We start from the raw sequence: 20,732 nt of genomic DNA on the forward strand, positions 1-20,732 counted from the left end.
CTTCTATTCTTTGCCCGTGGTCTGAGCAGGCATGATGGGTCTGCTCGCCGGGCTTTATTACATAGCGAACTAGACTATGCTAATCACATCACATTCAAACGTTCTCGTTTTATCCGTCATGGAGGAGGCCACACCGCCTGTGCGTCGCGGTGTGTATGCCCCTGCTACGAGACACTCCTCCCACCGCTACTTTCCAATTCATCGCTTGACCTCGGTGACGCGATCGAGGTTGAACGCGGCACTGATGAGGGCGAGGTGGCTGAAGGCCTGGGGCGTGTTGCCGAGCTGCTCGCCGCTGCGGGCAATCTCCTCGGAGAACATGGACAGATGGTTAGAGAAGCCGAGCATGTTCTCGAAGAGATTGACGGCGCGCACGAGGTACTTTGGCTCGTAGGCGGAGGCGCGCGTCATGGCCTCGACCAGCCAGAACGTGCACATGCTGAAGGCGCCCTCTCTCCCGCCGACGCCTAGGAGATGGGTTGTGGCGTTAGCTATCGCGGTAAAGGGGGGTGGGTGGGCTGACGCGTCTGTGATGCTGGGAAGGGAGGGGAGCAAGACGCACCATCATCCGAAAGCTCAGTATTGTACCGGTACACCAGGCCGGTGCTGGTGAGACCGCCCTTCTCGGGGGGCAGGAGGATACGGTCCATGGTGTTGAGAAACCGAGGGTCATTGGGGGCGATGAAGAAGACGAGCGGGGCGATAAGGATCGAGGAGTCGATCTTGGTGTTGTTCTCGTAGCTCTGGACGAAGCACTTCATGTCCTTGTTATATCCTTTCACCCAGTCAGCTCACGGTTCGGGCACTAAATAGTCAGCTGTGGGGTGTTGAGTTTTTCATCAGGGATATGAGCTCAGGACGTCTTGGGCTTAGAGAGGGAGACCGAGAGCTAGCACACACCCTTTTCCATGATCTCCTCCATGAGGCCGTCACGGGCCGCGAGCCACTTGCTGCGGTTGGGGCAGGGGAAGTTGCGCTTGTCTGCGAGGCGGAGGCCGCGGTCGAAGGCGACCCAGAGCATGATCTTGGAGTAGGTAAAGTTCTGCTTATGGTTGCGGACCTCCCAGATGGACATGTCAGGCTCTATCAACGATGTTAGTAAGGAGCGGTCATTCTATCCGAGTTTGGAGGCTCACTATCTGTGAGCGTAAGGACAAAATCTGGGCGCTCGAATCAGCTTCTCTGACGGACCGAGATAAGGGGGGGGAGCGAAAGATTACCCAGCATCACTCTCACAGAACACCACTGGTCCCAGCTGATCGGCTTGCCGTACTTGTTGTACAGATAGATGCCGTCCATTAGCTCCCCGTAAATGTCAAACTGCTGGTGGGATGCGGCGCCGTTGCCGATCCTCACTGGTTTGCTGCCTCTGTACCCCTCGAGGTGATCGAGCTCGACCTCAGGGATATCGGTCTCGCCGCGAATGGTGAACATGATGGGCAGCTCGCCGTTGGGGCGGCGGGACTTGATGAAGCGCTCGCTGATGAAGTTCATGTAAGCATCCGCCTCGGCAGTGAAGCCCAATCGAAGGAGGATGTATATGGTAAAGCTCGAGTCACGAACCCAGGAGAAACGATAGTCCCAGTTTCTGGGTGACTGTGTGAGCTAGGTTCGGCAACACAGAGAGCCGGTTATGAGACCTTACCGTGTGCCGCCAATATCTTCCGGAATTGAAAATGTAGGAGCGGCGATGATGGCACCAGTCGGCTCGTACGTCATCATCTTCAATAGCATCAGGCTTCGGTTGACGACCTCGCGCGATCGGCCCTTGTACTTGCTCTTGGAGATCCAGTTATACCAGTAGGTCGCCGTGTCATGCTGCTGGCTATCAAGTACGGCGGTTGTGATGTTCTCGGTAACATGATTGGGGATATCGTTGCGCAGGACAAACGAAACGGCCTGGCCTTCTTTGATCTCGATGCGGGCGACCACACCCTCACCCAGCATCCCCTCGCGCTTCTGCTTTCTAAAAGTGACAGTAGGCGCCGAGTCCGATTCCGTGTCAACGGTGACGTCCAGCTGCATCTTGTAATGCTCGCTGTGGAAGGTAACAGCCTTGCTCGGGCTACCTATGGTGTGAGTTGGCTCGACAATGGTGGTAACATGAGTCTCATTAGCATATTGGAAAGCTGGGAATATCTCAATTTCTACAGCACGTTAATGGATATTTGAGCCCTTGTTAAAGCAAGAGCTCGACTTACCCATCTCTAGATGACCACGGACACACTCGACTCGTCGGACAAGCCATTTCTTGAGCTCCTCCTGAATCCTGATAGCCTCGCGGAACGCGGTCTGGCGGGCACTCGTCGACAAGACTGTGGCGGTCTTCGGCCGAGGGAAAAAGTCCACAAGGTCAACGACGCCGTCATCGTGAATGTATCTGGTCTGCAAAATGTTGGAAGATGGGAGATATTGTTGCCTTTAAGTGTTATTCAGACAAGTCTCGGCAAACGACGCTTTCCGTGCTCACTTGGTGGTACACTGCTTGGACGGGTGAGGGCAGATGCTGAAAAAGCCCCCCTTGTCCTTATCGAGAAGCCGGCAGAAGACACTCGGCGAGTCAAAGTCCGGCCTAGACAGTTGAGTTAGATGTTGAGCTTCGTCGACATTGGCCTAGCATCAAGTTGGGTGTAACCGGATGGGCCGGAGAAAGTCCCATTGACACCCATGCTCATCCCGACCTTGCGAAGACGACGTGGAAACCTCCGAGCCCATCATTCCCAATGCGAGTGACAAAAGCAATGGGCGTAATGTGAGTGGAAAGATTCACAGGAATGGCCACTCGGCCGAGCGTGATCGCGGCCGAGAGCGTCTACCTGACGCAGAGCAGGAAAGAGATGTTTCGTACCAGCACATAAAATCAACAGAGCCGTTCATTCCAACAAGGGCGCAGGTGTGCATGTTGCCAATCATGCCATAGTCCTCGATGGGTAGGTACCCGAAGTGGCTGCCGGTAGCATGCCTCGTCGAACATTGCTGGGCCATGACGTCGGCTGTCGGAACAATGGAACAAGGCTTATGAGTTGTTTAAGACAAAAGACAAGAATCGTCACTTTTTGTTTGATAAACAGATGCTCTCCGTGAGATGATTTCCGCGAACGAGCTCACAGCGGTAGGCTCTTATCTAGGGAATACAAGACACAGATAGGCCTTGGTGAGATCGAAAGCTATGGAAGCTGGGGGGTTAAGGTCAACAAGCTTTGGGTCTAATCAAGGTAGAGGGGTAAACCCCGGCGATTGCTGGATGACAGGAAGCCACGATGTGCGGCTGGGTGTGGCGGCGAGAGGAAGAGACACCGTTAGACCAATGTCAATGGACGGTTCCGTCACGATTGTCTCCCATTGACAACGTCCAATAAGACGCGGGGGGTCCTCTTACCGACGGTGAGTAATCCATTCCTCCCCTGAGCACTAGCTGCATTGCCGTTGGACTCGGCTTGGTTGGGGGTTTAATTTTGAAAAGCAACCGGAAACAAAAGCAACTCGACCCATTGGTGATGTCGAGGAAGAAGCCGATGACGCTCTGAAAGATGTGGGCGCTTCGAGCTGCGGCAGATGCCGGGTTGGAGCCATCTCCAGCGAGTTTCTAGATCTGCACCCAAACCCGAGCTGGGCCAGGTACAGGCATGCGAAGAGCTACCTTGTCGGAGCTTAGGCAGAATCGGAACGAGAGCTCTGCGTCCGCCGAAGATCTCTTTCCAATGGGATGTTTGTTGGCTGGTGTTTGCGAAAGAATTCACTGCACCTCTCTTCCCCGAGTTGTCTAAGACGCAACATCCGATCGATAGAGTACTGATACGTGGGCGAGCGTAATGAATGGCGGCGGCGCCTGACATCATGGGGAAGCCTGGGCGGCTCTCCCTTTCGGGGCTCGACATAGTTTTCTTGTCCGATCATTCCCCCCTCACCCGTTGTTCGAGACATCGGGGAGTCCGAGAATGACAAAACGCAATGGCGCGACGATTAAGACGGCCGATGGGAGGTTGGGTAGGCATGAGGCTGGTGTCTCGCTTGGAGCTGTTCACTGAGATATGTAGGGTATCTAGCCCAGACCGACTCTCGTGAGGGCGGAAGCCGGTCACACATGTTCTGGTTAATTCAATAGGAAAAGGTTGGGTTGGCGCCGGCTGAGCGGCACAAGACATCCAGCGGGTTCCGACACCAAGGGGCCGAGCGACCCGCCCCTTCTTTTCTTCCTTTTCCTTCCTTGATTGCTCACGTTCACTATGGGGGAGGCAGGTGTGGCGCGTGGTCAATGCCGCACCTGTCAATGAAAAGTTCTGTTTCTAGGCCCTCAGTCTCTGCTCCCAAGCTTGCTGATCAAGGGGACATTCGTATCTGAAGTAAAAAGTCCCTTGCTGAGAATACCGTGGCTCACTCAACCTATCACAAAGGTCCTGTTGCAGCCTGGTTCATTGGATTGAAAGTGGCTTGTAGCTTGTGTTGGTCCAAGTGGGTTCCAGCATCACGAGCCATACCATAGTGGCACAGATGCTGGCAACCTTGGTCCAAGCGGTGATGACCAAGAGAAAAAGCTGATTGTGATGTGTTATTTGCGGTCTGCAAAGTGGTTTGCTAGGCAGGCGGGGTATTTGCTCGGCAGCGGGTCGCGGCTCCGCCCGAGAAGCCGGTCCGGAAGACACGGACGGTGAAGTCTGGTTGGGAGTTGGGGCGGTGGGAAAGGAGTTGCGGTTGGTTCATGGGTGGGTTGGATCACTGAGCACCACCCCATCCCGGTTGGGGTTTTCTCGGTTGCCTGTTGATAGCCGTGAGACTGAGCCACAAGGCCAGAAACCTAGCCGAGAGCCCGTCATGCACACGATGCCGTGCTCTGAAGTCAGTGCGAGAAGCAAACGGGGACCCGGGGCTGGTGAACGAGATGATATTGCGGTATGTAAAGTTCGCTCGAATAGGCTTCCAAGTGGAGGAGAAAACCTGCGACTCCGGGTGTGACAGACGACGGCTGGATCAAGCTTACATGGCTAGACGAACATATGTGAAACTTGGGCCACTGTTTCTTTAGATGAGGCTCATATTTGTGCCGTGATCTGACCCGATTTTGAGTTATGCATCTGCTCTGTTTCACGGTAAGTTTACCCTATTGTACGTATGGGCAACTAACAACTTGGCCAACCTGGAGGTGCTCCAATTCGACATATACTTCTGGTCTGGAATAAAGGGGATGGAGACACTAGTGATAGCCCGCGTGAAAGTATAAAACCAAGCAAACACATTGTGTATTCGTATCCCGAGATGGCTCAAGACGCGATTCGAGTTTGGCTACGGAGTAATGGGCGCACTACACTACACTATAGAGGCCTCCTCTTATTGCCGCTATGCATTATCCGTGCGAACCCCCTGTTGACTACGGATACTACCTACCGGTACCTTTGCCTAGGCGCCTGCCTACTAGGCTACTACTAGGTGGGGTGGTAGGTAGGTAAACAAGGTCGCCACACGCCACGCCAGATCTGATGGGGTTTGGGGGGCAGACCCGATATTTCCTTCCCTCAGACTTCCAGCAACAATAGCCCACGATGCTGCTACCTACCACTTACCACCCTACCTAACCCAACACCGGGTAGGTGCCTGACAATACTGGGTACGTTGATGGGGGGCTGAAATGCCGGAACTCCCGCGGTGCCTGTCTTGCCGTTTCCCGCCTGCTTTCGCTCGGGCTGGTTTTTCATCTGATTCGCCTCCTTCCCTCCATCCCCCTCCGTCGCATTAGGTTTGCCTCGATTGGACCCATGATGCATCTTGATGGTGAGCTGGCATGCCACAGGGAGCAATACCTACGGAAGGTCATCCCTGATGGCGACCCTGACCGCCGCAACAAGCGAATGCAACGTCTTGTGGCGGCTGCCCACGAGCCGTCTCCACCATGAGGCACGCCAAGATGATATCCACATTTCATCTTGGGAGAGAAAAGCAAAGACAATGGACACTTGACATTTTGGGCGAGATTGACCTGGCAGGCAGGTCAGCGGCAATTGGCGGTATAATTAGGTACTGAAAGCTTCTGTAGCGCTCGCCCAACATAAGTGAAGAATAAATGCTGTGGACAAGGGGACTGACTGGTATTGAACCAACTACCTACCTATGTAATGCTAGGTAGGTAGGTAGGTAGGTAGGTAATCTGTAGGCGGGCAACCACACGGCAACACCATCGTGGCTTCGTTCCAAGATACGGAGTCAGGAGAGGAGGAAGAAATAGGGAGTGACGGACGGGGGAGACCAAGCCACCGAGATCATAGGTACCTACTCCGTAGTCCGTACACTCATTACCTACCTACCAGGTGCCTTGCGTGCCTGCGTGCGTAGGTACGTACCTATGCTCCTAGCACTACCCCCCTCTCCTCTCTTCCCACCCTGGTCCACACTGAAATCAGCGTGTGGGCGTGACACTTGACCTTGACTAGAGAAGTGATCCGCACCGTCGTGACCTGGAACCTGTGCTCCTCTCTCGTCCCGAACCCAAGGCCCAGCCCAGCCCAGCACCGCCAAAATGTACGAAAACGCCAAAGCACTACCGCCGACCTAGCCACCGTCGGCAAATGAGCGGCGCCCATTCTCTCGTCCCGACCCCCTCTCTCTTTTTCCACCGACAGGCACAGGCACAAGCACAAGCAATTCCCCAGTCCAGAGTGGACACAACAATCAGATGCGCAGGCAGCGAGAGCCAGAGAGCAGTATCCGTACCTTGCGGTAATCTGGACCTAGTTTACCAGGACCTGGACCGGGACCAGACCCGACCCGACCTTGCCTTTACCACTTGCGAACCCCCGTTGTGGAATCCCAGATTAAATCATGCCCCGATCCTCCTCCCCGTCAGACTCGACCTCATCCTCACTTGTGCATGTGCTGCCTCCTGACCCTAGTCGATCCGCCTCTGCCTCTGCCTCTGCTTCTGCTTCTGCTATTGCCAGTGCCACATCATCCTCCCCCGATCCCATTGACCACGAAGACGCCCTCCCGCCTTGCCTCCTGAGCCCGTCACCTTTGCTCCTCCCACCGTCCACCGCGTCATCCCCTGGCCACGCGACCACATCGCCAATACCCGCGAACCCGGATGACCCCCGGTCACAAGACGTCGCCGTCACTGATCTTATTCACACATATTCGCACTTGGGCTCAGCCCCTACCTTGACCAACACTAATAACGAGAACCCTATCCGCGCACGCGGCCCCGTTACCGAACAAGAATTCGAGATGGAGCCGTTGAAAGGGGTCGGTCACCGCCGGCGCCGCAGTTCTCTCATGCAAAACGCCGGCTCCAGCAACCACCAGAAGGCCCCGTCGAGGAGTCAGGGGAACCTGTCCGAAGAACCAAAGATATCGGAGGAGGACTTGGGCGCGACACCGTCGGCCTCCAAAGACGCCGAAAACGACAGCTTCTCCGACGAGGACCTCCACGATGACGAGGAGATGGGCCTGACGAAGAAGGACAAGCGCAGGAAGAAGAATAAGAGAAGGAACAACACACGATTAGACCAGAGAATCGTCCGCGGAGAGATCTCGGCCGAGGAGAAGAAGGAGGCCGACCAAAACGTTATTAGGAGGTCTGTCATCAACGTGGTCTTGATCTTGCTGTGGTACTTGTTCTCACTCAGCATCTCATTGGTAAGCTTTTGCTCTTCTATTGTTGCTCCCGTCAGCAGAAAACGCAAGCTGACGCTCCATCTTCGCAGTACAACAAATGGATGTTCGACCAAAACCGCCTCAATTTCGCCTTCCCCCTGTTTACGACCGCCTGCCACATGCTGGTGCAGTTCGCCCTCTCATCTTTGGTCTTATTCTTAGTACCCTCACTACGCCCGTCAAATGGCCTGCGAAACTCGGACATGGGCCGCTCACGCCATGAATCCGAGCCGGACCGGCCGTTGATGACCAAGATGTTCTACCTGACGCGCATCGGGCCCTGCGGCGCCGCGACAGGTCTTGATATCGGGTTGGGAAACACCTCACTCAAGTTCATTACCCTCACCTTTTACAGTACGTAGATTGCGCCGCCTGAGCTTTCCGATAATACTAACGCCTGGGCCAGCTATGTGCAAATCATCTTCTCTAGCGTTCGTTTTGATCTTCGCCTTCTTATTCCGGCTCGAACAGCCTACCTGGCGTCTTGTGGCCATCATTGCCACAATGACTCTCGGTGTCGTTCTCATGGTCTCGGGGGAAGTCGAATTCAAGGTCAGCGGCTTCATCCTCGTCATCTCTGCCGCCTTTTTCTCAGGTTTCCGCTGGGGTCTGACCCAGATCCTTCTGCTCCGCAATCCAGCGACCTCCAACCCCTTTTCCAGTATTTTTTTCCTGGCGCCAGTTATGTTTTTGACATTGATCGTCATTGCCATTCCCGTCGAGGGCTTCCCGGCTCTCATCGAAGGCCTGAAGATCCTCGTGGCCGAGTGGGGTGCTATCACGACCCCACTGTTCCTGCTCTTCCCCGGCTGCATCGCCTTCCTCATGACCGCCTCCGAGTTCGCTCTCCTGCAGCGCACCTCGGTTGTCACCCTCTCCATTGCCGGTATCTTCAAGGAGGTTGTCACCATCTCTGCTGCCGCTCTCGTTTTCAACGACCGCCTGACGCCCATCAACTTCGTCGGTCTCATCACCACCATGGGCGCCATCGTTGCGTACAACTATATCAAGATCACTCAGATGCGTGAGGATGCTCAAAAGGAGGTCCAGCGTGGCCACATGGAGGTTGCCTCCGGCTCGTCTTCGAGCGGAAGCGACAACGACGATGGTGGCGAAGAAACGGGCCTTCTGCGGAACAGCACCGATTATGAGGACAACCTCGTCACTGCAGACGGCGATATTTTGCCCAACCCGCAACACACGGCGCAAGGATCACGAACAGCCCAGGCTCACCGCGACAACTAGACGGACACCCCCCCCCCCCCCCCCCCGTACGTGCTCGTCTTTATTGTAAATTCAGTTCGAGGCATCCGGCAAACAAATTGTACATTTTTCATTTTTCAAAAGGATCAAAACGCATCTTGTCGGTTGGCAGATGAGGCAGGCAAGGAGTTCAAGGGCTTTATCTGGGAAGGAGACTCAAGGTCTCTGAGAGAGAATTTGGCAAAATGGTTATATACTCGCGGGTTCTCTATGGATGAATCCCCAAGTTCTTAGGTTTGAAAGGAAAGAGTTGCATAACGAGGTGGATATACCATTGGCGGCAGAGTAGAACAAAGTCAAGACCCAGGCCGCTGGGTTCTAGACATCATCTTGGTGTAATTTCCCAGAGAGGTTAGATACACAAGAGAATATCAAGCATGATCGACCACAAATGGCACATACACATGGTTCCAACAAAAAAGTCACCACACCTCCCGTCATAGTACATGCATGTTTCCGCAAAAGAGGGTGGCTTACGATGGGCTTGGGGTTCAGCGAAAAAGAGACTGGTACTCCGGCTCGCTTACCTAGGTAACGTGCGAAGGCCTTGCTCCCGGTCACCGTCCCCGACCTGCTGGACACGGACAAGTTGGTGTAGGAGCCTCGGATATGTTAACTGCGAGCAAATTTCAGAAGCAACGCACAAAGTGCAACTCGTTCGACCGATGTGAACTGCCATGGTGAAACCTGGAGTTGGCATGGGAATGGAGCATATGGCATTCATACATTATGCTTACCGGCTTACTATGCCACTGCGGCTAAGGGGCTTTGCACGCTTGTACAAACCACGAATGCGAACATCACGACACTTAGGTTCGAGTATGAGAAAATGCTTCTATTCTTGAGTCACGCGTCGATGATTAGAATGGGTATGATGAACCTCCAACTCCAAACGCCCCCCCCCCCCCCCCCCCCCTCTTCCCGCCGAGCCTACTCGAACAAAAAGAAATACACTGCACCGGCGGAAGATGAACGTTCACCCGAGCAGCTTGAGGCCGTTCTTGGTCTTCTGCCCCGGCTTGGTGACGCCGTGGCTGTGCACGGGGCCGAGGTGGGGCTCGTATCCGGTACCCTCGCCGGCATGCTTGCTGCCGCTGCCGCCGTTGCCGGAGTGCTTCTTGTTCTTGTTCTTGCGGTTGTTGTGATGGTTCTTCTCCTTGACATTGGTGATCTTGATCTCCGTGTTGGCCTTGCGGACCGTGACGGGGTGGCTCTGAATGTATTTGCCGTTCATCTCCTTGGCGGCCTGGAAGAAGTCGTCGGCGTCGCTGAAGGAGACGAAGCCGTAGCCCTTTGACTTGGCGGTGCGCTTGTCGCGGATGACGCGCGCCTTTTGCACGGATTTCCACCGCGCAAAGGCCTTGAGAAGAGACTCGTCCGTCACCTCGCCCGCGAGGTTGCCGACGAAAAGGCGCAGGTGGCTTGGGTCCCACTCGGTCAGGGTATCGTCCGTCCACTTCTTGCCGCCGCCCTCTCGGACGACGGTCTTCTTGCGCTCCGGGGGCTGGTTCGCCGCTGCCGCTGCCGCGGCGACTGCTGCGGGGTCGGGCACGACGGAGGGGACCGCCGCCGAGCCGCCCGTCGCCGGGGCGCCGCGACCGCCGGGACCGCCGACGACGTCTCTGTTCGTCGCATCCCGGGAGCTGTATGCGCTCTGCCATTGGGCTATCTGCATCGCCATGTCGGGGTCGTAGTCGGTGGCGCTGCCGGGGATCGGGAAAGGGTTACGGATCTGCGGGGCAGCGCCGTACGTGGAAGGCGGCGCATTGTAGCTCGTGGCCTGACCGTAGCTGGCACCGGCACCGGCACCGGCGCCGGCTTGTGGGTATTGGTTGTATGAGGATGGCGGTGTCTGATAGGGCCCTGCGCTCCCTACCGCGGGCGAGGAGTGTTGCGGATAGGACTGGTAGGAGGTGCCATAGTTGGGGGCGGGCGCTGGCGTGTAGCTTGATGCGCTCGAATAGGTGGGCGCTGCCGCTGGGGAGGCTGCCGCGCCGAACGCGGGTTTGAAGGCGGGCTTGAAGCCTCCGGAGGTCTTGGACGGGGGCGGCCGTGCGGGCAGGGAGGGGTGAGAGGACGGATTGCCGGCGGAAGGCCCGCTTGAGATACCTGGAGGGGGCGGGTATGCCATGATGAATGAACTGCGGATTTCAAAGATGATTTTTCTTTAGGGCAAGTCGCGTGGGCTTGCTTGGAAGCGTTCTTTGTGTTAACGTACCTCTGAGCCTGGGGGTTCCCGCTCAAAGAAGTCAAGATCTCCTTTGCTGGTTGCTATTGCCGACGCTGCACGTGCTATCGGTCGGAGCTGGCGCAAATGCAGAGATGGGTGTGTTTCGTGATGGTACCGGAGAAAATGTGACGATGGAGCCTCCAGCCTCGGCGACGGCGTAGAGCCGATGTGGCTAGTGGCTAACTCCGATATAGTCACGTGCGAAGAGTGGCTCCATTGGTGAGAACCTTGGCAGCTTCTCCCGTGTGGGCCGGTACCACATCTGCCGGTCAATCAAACGACATTGCTTAAGTAAGCCCGTTGAATCCCGAGGTCCTCCGTGCAGTCCAGTCAAAGCCGGAAAACAAGGACGGACTTTCCGTCTTGAGCCATTTGGCATCGGCCCGGTTGCTTTGCTCTGCCAATCTGGGTTGTCATCACCGGAACTTCTTCTATTGCGCTCCGTTTCTGCATCAACTAGGTACTTCTTATCGGTCAGACTGATATGGCGGGTGACTGTCGATGCAGTAATTCGTTTGTTACACCGCTGAGTTGTTGGCTGACATCATGACCATCAACGCTGTGTTTTCTCACGGTCGGTCCATGCCAATCAACAATGCGCGTGGATTCACAGCGGAGCTCTAGCGGGGTTCCTTACCGACAACTCCGGGTCGTGCGACCAACCCCCACTAAGATTGAGGTTGCCCCTCGTTTCCCATGTCAGAGCCAGGTTTGTCGATTGGTGAGCAACCAGCGGCCCAGGGCGGATCTACCGATGCTCTCGGTCTCCGTTCGCACCTCAAAGTAGGTAGGTACATTAGGTGCTTTGGGGACAGAGGTGCGATATTTTCTGTCCCTTCTGCTGAGGGTGTGGGTCTCAACGAACATAATCGATTTGACCAGCATGCTCGGCCAAGAGGGGTTTCTTCCGGCCAGCTTCGGTCTGGTTGGGTCCGACTGCCTCTGCACACCACCCATTGAGGCGCATGTTTTGCTTGTCGCGCATGCCGGAAAAGGCCTGCTATCAGCCGTCTAGGGAAAGCAACCACAAGGCGCATGCATTATCTCTCGCTGACATATTTCACTGCTCAGGTGAACTGGTAGTAATAAGCTGCATCTTTGTCCGTGGGTTCTTCGCGTCCGGACGAAATGCCGGAGCGCGCTCTTGGACGAACCGCGACAGCGAGATATCTGTCTGGGCATCCGGAGTTGCTTTAAAGCTCTGCTGGTGGACATTGCCCAGGGTAAGGGGGCGTTTTTTATGCCGAAGAGCTGAAAAGACGGAATGGCCTCCAATGCGATTCTTGGCTTGATGTTGGGTTGTGCATGGCGGCTCTCGGGGATATTTTGAGTAATCAGACGGACACCATCAGACAGACACCCTGTTCCCTTCAGCCCCCCGCTGTCCACGATGGTGTAGAAGCGAGCAAAGCGAGGCGAGCCGCGAACGAGCGAACACCGGAGCTCCGTTAGGAGAAAGAAAACATGTGCCGCCAGGCAGGCAGCGCGCAGATTAGCATTGCCAACTAGCTAGAACCCCCCGCGTCCTATAGACCGAGCGCACCGTGTTCCTCCACGGCTGTGAGTTGCGAAACGTCAGGGTCTGACGCATCGAGTTTGAATACCGTAGTCGCAAATCTCCCTGGAACAACCAGAGTGTGAGACAACTCGCGGCCACCAATAGGAAGGGGTGCCTATCGCCGAATCGAACCACAACTGGACGGATCCAGAAGCGGCTTTTTGGACGACGGGCTGCGTCAGGCTGGCGCGCTGCTTGACTAAAACACCGCCGGCGTGGAACAGGCATGATGGTCGTTGCTGGGCCGCCATCCGCCACGCGTGCCGGGCTATTGCACAATGCGTTAACCGTGGCACCTACCTCGGGAGTCGCTACTGTAAGCACACGGAGGTGCTCGATGCTGTACCGTGCTTGAGTCAATATTCTGCAATGACTGGACTTGCTTCTGCCCTGCCCGGAGAGACAGGAGAGGTCCTGCTAGAGCTGGCCAAAACAAACGTCGAGAAGAAGCTGGACAGCGCGGGAAACAGAAGGTATCAAGAGGCCATCGTCATAGTCTGCCCCTCCATGACAGGCCGTCCAATTGGAAGTGGGGATGAGGGCCTTGATGGAGCTCAATGTCGGGGTGGTGATGTATATGTCCCCCCTTGTTCCCTTGTTTTCGTACACTGGTATTCGTACGGAAGTGCTGGAACTGTGATCCATGAGTAAGCTATGGTTCTATCCCGCCAACCAAGCCAATCATTGCAAGCCAGTGTTGCCGTCAAAGCAGCCCTGTCGACCATCGCAGACGCCATCTAGTCTCCGCTTTCTGCCCGGTCTTTGTCCCTGCTTCCAATGCGCACGCGCAGAGGCGAAAAAAAAAGTTGAGGCCAGTTGCCGACTGGCGAAGCACCGGGCAGCTTGGTGCAGCTTGGTGGGAAGCAATAGACTGGTTGACTGGGAGGAGTGTGTGCACATTTGGCGCTTGTCAGGGTGGCCCCTGCCACTAACACAAACCCCCTCCCATCCTACCCCTCCGTCGACCCTCCCCCTACAGACTTCGTCGGGTTGACGAAAGCTCCAGCTGCTGGTCTCCTTCTTGACACATTCCCTACAGATAAATAACTCGACGCTCCCGCAACCACCAAAGAATCGCGCGCCTGAACCTCTCCTCCATCAAATACAACCCCCCCACGTAACACCACCGACACATCTTTCATCATGTCTGGACCTGTGTAAGTAGTTTTCGTCTGCTTCCAACCCCTCTTCGCTCGAAAGCCAATTACCCCACCACCCCGCTCCCGGCCTCCAATGCTCACGGCGTTGACTACGATGACTGCCAAATCGCGCAAGTTTGCGTCTGTCATGATGTTTCGGCCCTGGTGCGGGCTCACGCGAGGTCCCAGTGGACGTTGGCCTCCAGCTATTTGCTCCTCCTGTTCGACCTGGACACAGTAATGTACTCATGCAATGCAGCGCTCGTCTGGCCAACATTGTGGCTGGCGTTGTGCCTGCTCCGAGGTCCCGTTCCGTTTTTCTCGCAACTAATTACTACTACCTGCTGCCCCTGAGCATTGAAGCTGACGATTTACCACAGCGCTGATATGGGCCTCATCGGCCTGGCCGTCATGGGTCAGAAGTAAGTCCCTTGTCCACCCACCGCAATAAGCGCTGTATTTTAACCATCAACGTAGCATTATCCTTAACGCTGCCGACGTCTGTCAACCTTCCATAGACCCTGTCGAGCCACCCGCAGGTTGCTGACAATACATATAGCACGGTTTCACCATCGCTGCCTTCAACCGTACTGTCTCAAAGGTCGACAAGTTCCTCGCCAACGAGGCCAAGGGCAAGTCCATTGTCGGCGCTCACTCCATTGAGGAGTTTGTTTCCAAGCTCAAGAGCCCCCGCCGTGTCATGCTGCTCGTCCAGGCCGGCAAGGCCGTCGATGACTACATCGAGACCCTCATCCCCCTTCTCGAGCAGGGCGACATCATCATTGATGGTGGTAACTCCCACTTCCCTGACTCCAACCGCCGCACCAAGTACTGCGCCTCCAAGGGAATCCGCTTCGTCGGCTCCGGTGTCTCCGGTGGTGAGGAGGGTGCCCGCTATGGTCCCTCTTTGATGCCCGGTGGCAACGAAGAGGCTTGGCCTTACCTCAAGGACCTCTTCCAGTCCATCAGTGCCAAGAGCGATAACGAACCCTGCTGCGACTGGGTTGGTGACGAGGGTGCTGGCCACTATGTCAAGATGGTCCACAACGGTATCGAGTACGGTGACATGCAGCTCATCTGCGAGGTATGTGTTACTAGGGTCCGGCCTCCGTAACTGCTGCTGATTTTTTGTAGGCCTACGACATTTTGAAGCGTGGTCTCGGCCTCTCCAGCAAGGAGATCGGTGATGTCTTCGCCAAGTGGAACAAGGGTGTCTTGGACTCTTTCCTGATTGAGATTACTCGTGACATCATGTACTTCAACGACGACGACGGCGTCGCCCTTGTCGAGAAGATTCTCGACAAGGCTGGCCAGAAGGGTACCGGCAAGTGGACTGCTGTCAACGCTCTTGACCTTGGCATGCCCGTCACCCTCATCGCCGAGGCTGTCCTTTCTCGCTGTCTGTCCGCCATCAAGGAGGAGCGTACCAAGGCCTCTACCCTTCTTTCCTACGTTGGCCGCAACAACAAGTTCGAGGGCAACAAGGAGCAGTTCATCGACGACCTCGAGCAGGCTCTGTACGCCTCCAAGATCGTCTCCTACGCCCAGGGTTTCATGCTCATGCAGGAGGTATGTGGCTACACTCATATCCTCTGTCAAACCTTGCATACTGACAATCATGTACCGTAGGCCGCTAGGGAGTATGGCTGGAAGCTGAACAAGCCCTCCATCGCCCTCATGTGGCGCGGTGGTTGCATCATCCGCTCCGTCTTCCTCAAGGACATCACCAACGCCTACCGCAACAACCCCGACCTCGAGAACCTCCTCTTCGACGACTTCTTCAACAAGGCCATCCACACTGCTCAGCCTGGCTGGAGAGACGTCGTCTCCAAGGCCGCCCTTCTTGGCATCCCAACTCCGGCCTTCTCCACTGCCCTCTCCTGGTTCGACGGCTACCGCACCAAGAACCTGCCCGCCAACCTCCTCCAGGCTCAGCGTGACTACTTCGGTGCTCACACATTCCAATTCCAGGAGGATGCGGTGTCCAAATACAAGCAGGGAAATTCTAGTGTCCACGTAAACTGGACTGGCCGCGGAGGCAATGTTTCTGCTTCTAACTACAACGCATAAAAGGTTTCTGGATGGGTTACGAGTAGATTTAGGAAAGGGCACGCTATGATATCTGGTATAATGGTGCCAGGGGAATGAAACGAAACGATTCCACGTAATTTCCAAAGAAAAAAAAAAGATAAAAACAAAGCATTGGTTGCAGATGTGACTTTTGCATTCGAGTTATAAATATCACATGTCGATGTTGGTCGATGATTTCAGCTAACCCTATACCAAATCGCGCCACTTCTTTTCGGCGTTGGGACAGGATTGAGAACAATATGCGTGCTTGCCATGACCTTTCCATAATATCTAGGCCTGCATGATTTCTGTTCTTGCTGGTATCCTCAGCGCACCGCCCGGGTCACCTCCTAAGTACGGTAGGTGGTATGGGTAGGTAGAGGAAGAGAAATTGAGACAACTAGAACGAACACACAGGAGACTATAGATGACTCAGCACTATCGTTGAGTACCCATCTAGGTACCTAGGTAGATGGCTACCGGAAGGCACCTTAGTGGTAGGGGAGCGTGTGCGCACGGCCCTGTTCTCTGAGCAGCTTTGATTGGCTGTGGCATAAATCAGCGTCTTTCTCAGGCACCATAGCCTTGTCGCGACAAATTTGGGGATCGCGAATCGACCTACTGAGTTAATTCATCCATCAACGCAGCCTTCCAATTAGTCGCGACATCGCACGCTGACTCTACTCCACGGTCACCATTTTTCTTACCACGAACGCACTTTGTGGCAACACTTGATTGCTCTCCGCTGCCAGAGCAACACGCGTCAGCATCATCCACCCAACAACATCACACCTGCGCCCTTGACCGCGATCCACCATGGCGCAGGACCCGAGTGATGGAATTGATCAGGAGCTGGTCAGTAGCTGCACCGTTGGCCTGCTGTAAATGCAACAGTCGCTCATGATTCTGTAGCTGAACCACGCCCATCTCATATCTGCCAACCACTATGCGGATCAGGCACGCGTCGATTTGAACCAAGTCACGAAATGGCTGATGGCCGCACCCCAAGTCGCGAAAGACAAGGCTCCATTCTTCTGGACCTACCTCGATCGACCCCGCGACGGCCAAGTTTATCTCACATGGCAACCCCTCAAGAGACTCGGAACGAATTTCGCGAGTGATGGAATGATCTGGGGTCCAGAGCAATACCATAGACAGGATGTTGGGAATGGACTTGTACGCATCTCTTTGTCTTGTCGTTACAGCAAACTGACCATGGCTGCAGTCTCTCGAGATTCATTACGTCAAATCAGGGTTCGTTCCTGGAGAGCAGGTTGCCATGCATGCGCGTCGCAGATTCCGCCTTGTGCCTTCGCAGACTGGTGTGATGAATGCGCCACAGCCAGACATCAGTCTCTGGATCGTGCATTACGGTCCTTCGGACCCTCCTGATCGCGTTCCGGTCAATCTGATCCCCGTCTCTCAAGAAACGCAGCATATTATGGCGACTCGTAATCACCTTCAGAAGTGCGGTCAGATTGCCCGCAAGGATTTCATGCTTTCGGATCGCGCCAGCTGGCCCCAAATTCAGTTCCCCCGTAACGGTGGACGACCACAGATGTACAACCCGCCGGCGCAGTCGCGGCGTATTCCGCAGCAGATGGCCTATCCTCCGACTGGTCCCCAGGGTCGCCGAGGTCGCCAACAAGCGCAGGCGCAGGCTCAAGCCCAGCAGCATCAACAAGCTCTCGCTCATGCTGAGGCTCTGCATGATGATGAGGAGCTAGAGAAGGATCTCTTTGATCACTTGACCCCAAGGGACATTTCTTTTGCGCGATACCAGCAAAATCACGAGTGGATGGAGGAGATTGTGTCTTCCCCTTACGGTCTTAGTCAGATCGTACCCCCTGATCTTGGTCTTGGGCTCAAGGGGGAATTGGCGTCTCTGACTGACGGGATTTTCCCTGCACAGAGTGCGGATGCGCTCACTGAACCACCTCAGAAGCCGTATATTGGGCGGCTAGAACCTGGACTGGCCGACGAGTTTAGGAAGAGGGTCCGGGAGCATCTTGACGCGACAAAGGCCGAGATGGAGAAGATGAAGGCGGAGCATGCGAAAAACTTGGCTAGCCTGAAGGCGAGCTCGGTGTTTGTGGATGCCGAGAAGGATATCAAGAACTCTGTCCAGGAGCATGGCCCAGAGCCGTGGCGCATTGAGGGCCACTACACAGACTCGGAGGATAACTCTGGCCCATGGTCACAGAAGCACAACAAGAAGGTGGATGAGATTGTGGCCCAGGTCGAAGCCAATCTAGGCCGGCAAATCGAAGTCCTTCACAATGTCCACCGGATACAAGACGGTGGGTTCCAGGAGCCTGCTCCGGAGCCCGTCAAGGAGCCCTCGCCCGTCCCGCCGCCGGCAAGCTCTCTCCCGCCAGCGGCCGGCGCTGATACAGGTGCTTTGGGATCGCGACGACCATCCCAGGCTGGCTCTACACATAGTGGGGTGATGGTGGGTGACTCGGACATCGACATGGGTGGCACTGCGGCAGGACTCCTGGATGAGATGCATACCGGGTTCTCTGCCAACTCCACCCCGCTGAACAACTTTCCTACGCCGCAAACTCACATGTCTGCTCTCAACTCCACGGCCGGAACCCCAGCCAACGCGAACGCTCCCTCGCCTGCACCAGTCCCCCCAACTATTCCTGAGGAGACCGAGACTCAGGCTTCTGCGGGCGCTTCTGCTGGCGCCGCGGAGGATGTTACAATGGGCAACACGGGCTCTACCAAGAATACGCCTGCCACCGCGCCCGACCATGGGACCGGCAGCGGGGAGTGGGTGGTTGTGCCTAAAGGGGGAACATCGCCCGACCCCGGTGCCGGTGCTGCCACCAGCACCGGCGCGACCGAGGGTGATGAGCCCAAGGCAGCTGCCAAAATTCCATCCGCCGCCGGAACGCCAGTGGAGACTCAGACACCTGGTGGATTTAGTTCTCTGGGCGACCTCGACTCTGCCGGTGACGCGATGGCTAGTTATGGAGCATCCATGGCAGACGGCCTTGACATGAACATGGAGATGGAGGACTCTGCCTTTGGTGATGCTTTCCACGGCGTGTCGAGTACCAACACGCCAGGAAATCAGTCCGAGGGTGGTGCCTGAAGAGGACAAGGGTGCTTCGGATCATGTTCTAGACAAGGTTGGCACACATGCCTTGGACGGAAACGGACTGTATATTTAGGTGGAGCGGTGGCTGGCTGGCTTGAACGTGGTCGAAGCTCACAGTTAGTTCTAGTGTCACGTATTTTTACGTTGACAGATGTAAAGGGTTGTACGGTACTACGCGGTTGGTTGAAGACTGGAATGGAACCAGGCCTTTTTTGGGTCTTTTCTACAGCACCAATGTCACCCTCAAAGTCCATTTGTGCTTAATGATTGTCGATGACCGTGGGCGCCTGCTCCATACTGACGGGCGAACTCGTTGCTGGACCGGCACGGCAGTGTGTCGTCGTAATACCTATACAGTTCTTGGCACAGGTTGCATGAGACTCGGTCGCGCCAGATGCATTGCAATCTCCATCGGCCCAGTCGGACTTCGGCCGCTTACAACGGGCCAATCAGCCGTATGATCACAGCTCAGCGGAACCAATTGATTGTATTCGTACGTTGGGAGAAATGATGTGAAACGGTCGCATTCACGGATGACACCATGTATACGCGGCCCGGCGAACGCCCTTTGAGTCTAGAGGGTGACGGTGTCAAACACGGGTGATACAAGGACCCTGTTATGGTGAAGTGGCCGGTACTCGGTGTTAGTGGTTCCTTAGCCTTTCGTATAGTAGGCCTTAACGCGGCCCCATGCCCTCGCTTCGGATCCGACAAGATTTTTAGGTTTGATCGACCCCAGGAACAGTGTCTCAGCCGCAGCTTTCCCACAACGCTAGCTCCCCTATCATCTCAACGTCCAATGTCCAACTTCTCGATTATTCGACTGTTCGACAAGATGGGTCCTCCAGGGATCCATCGCAACGAGATTGGACGAAAATTTAATTGTCTGACACCAGCGGTCCCGTAGATCCGTCCGAGGTTATGGGCGTTTCTTCCTTACCAGATCTCATGCTTAAATCCAACCCAAAAGATGGGACTCCCAGGAGCTAGGGGCAAGGAGGGCGGAGAAATCGTCGATATCATATTGTAGTATCCGTACCGGAATGAGCTTCCTGCACAACGCGACGCCCAGCCGAGCAATGGCAATCGACGAAACAAGCTCTTCCTGTGGTTACGAGACCCAAGCCTGCCTCTATTGCGAAATCCTCCACTTCAACCTCCATCGTCGCCCCTCACCAAGGTGTTTTGCATCTCAGTGATCATCCCGGCCCGGGGTGCCTAAAGCCGTCAAGTGAGATGCTTCTTATGCATCGGACAATGGCTTGGCCCAGCCCACTTCATGCCGCAATCTGCTGCTGTCGGCCCTATCCCTTAACAGCGTGCGTGGACCGATGAGACGCCCCCTGCACCCCTGCCCAGCCTTTACTCCTGGCTTTGGGTTGGCGTTCTGGGGAAACCTCTCACGAAAAGCCGCATACCCCTGAACGTACGGAGTATGACCCATTGTCAAAACGGCGTCAATCCGAATGGGGAATGCTCTGGATGCTGTCACCCCTAATTGCTCGTCCGGTCTGCCTCATCCGATTCTTTGTTTGTCTTCGCTTCTCTTCTCGTTCCGTTATTGTTGTAGTTGTCGTTGTTGTTTTTCGCAGTTTACCTTCGATTCTGTTTCCTGCCGTTCTTTTCGGAATACCTTCATTTTTTTGTCTTCTCTTCTATACGGTCTGCAGGTCAGCTTCTTTCCAAGCCGGTCCATTCGTTCCACTCATTCGAATTCGATAC

General features: G+C 55.4%; 5 protein-coding genes across 5 annotated transcripts; 3 read left to right on the plus strand and 2 right to left on the minus strand.

Moving 5' to 3' along the window:
* Positions 1-198: 198 nt before the first annotated feature.
* Positions 199-2,985, minus strand: GLRG_01581 (glycosyl hydrolase family 15; the record flags this gene model as incomplete). Its single annotated transcript, XM_008092266.1, has 9 exons — positions 199-467; positions 563-775; positions 901-1,083; positions 1,137-1,160; positions 1,221-1,588; positions 1,646-2,147; positions 2,202-2,419; positions 2,471-2,572; positions 2,849-2,985. 9 exons carry the CDS (start codon positions 2,983-2,985, stop codon positions 199-201), a joined length of 2,016 nt encoding a protein of 671 aa, XP_008090457.1.
* Positions 2,986-6,810: 3,825 nt separating this feature from the next.
* GLRG_01582 (triose-phosphate transporter) lies at positions 6,811-8,886 on the plus strand (the record flags this gene model as incomplete). The annotated part of the gene is made up of 3 exons (XM_008092267.1): positions 6,811-7,623; positions 7,692-7,995; positions 8,048-8,886. The coding sequence occupies 3 exons, from the start codon at positions 6,811-6,813 to the stop codon at positions 8,884-8,886; spliced, it is 1,956 nt and encodes a 651-aa protein (XP_008090458.1).
* Positions 8,887-9,880: 994 nt separating this feature from the next.
* Positions 9,881-11,035, minus strand: GLRG_01583 (RNA recognition domain-containing protein; the record flags this gene model as incomplete). Its single annotated transcript, XM_008092268.1, has 1 exon — positions 9,881-11,035. The coding sequence occupies one exon, from the start codon at positions 11,033-11,035 to the stop codon at positions 9,881-9,883; it is 1,155 nt and encodes a 384-aa protein (XP_008090459.1).
* Positions 11,036-14,218: 3,183 nt separating this feature from the next.
* On the plus strand, positions 14,219-15,901 carry GLRG_01584 (6-phosphogluconate dehydrogenase; the record flags this gene model as incomplete). The annotated part of the gene is made up of 5 exons (XM_008092269.1): positions 14,219-14,253; positions 14,309-14,330; positions 14,391-14,915; positions 14,966-15,400; positions 15,461-15,901. The coding sequence occupies 5 exons, from the start codon at positions 14,219-14,221 to the stop codon at positions 15,899-15,901; spliced, it is 1,458 nt and encodes a 485-aa protein (XP_008090460.1).
* Positions 15,902-16,717: 816 nt separating this feature from the next.
* On the plus strand, positions 16,718-19,004 carry GLRG_01585 (uncharacterized protein; the record flags this gene model as incomplete). The annotated part of the gene is made up of 3 exons (XM_008092270.1): positions 16,718-16,756; positions 16,814-17,077; positions 17,127-19,004. The coding sequence occupies 3 exons, from the start codon at positions 16,718-16,720 to the stop codon at positions 19,002-19,004; spliced, it is 2,181 nt and encodes a 726-aa protein (XP_008090461.1).
* Positions 19,005-20,732: the final 1,728 nt, after the last annotated feature.

The sequence above is a fragment of the Colletotrichum graminicola genome (assembly GCF_000149035.1).
Source record: "Colletotrichum graminicola M1.001 genomic scaffold supercont1.4, whole genome shotgun sequence".
Taxonomy (NCBI): domain Eukaryota; kingdom Fungi; phylum Ascomycota; class Sordariomycetes; order Glomerellales; family Glomerellaceae; genus Colletotrichum; species Colletotrichum graminicola.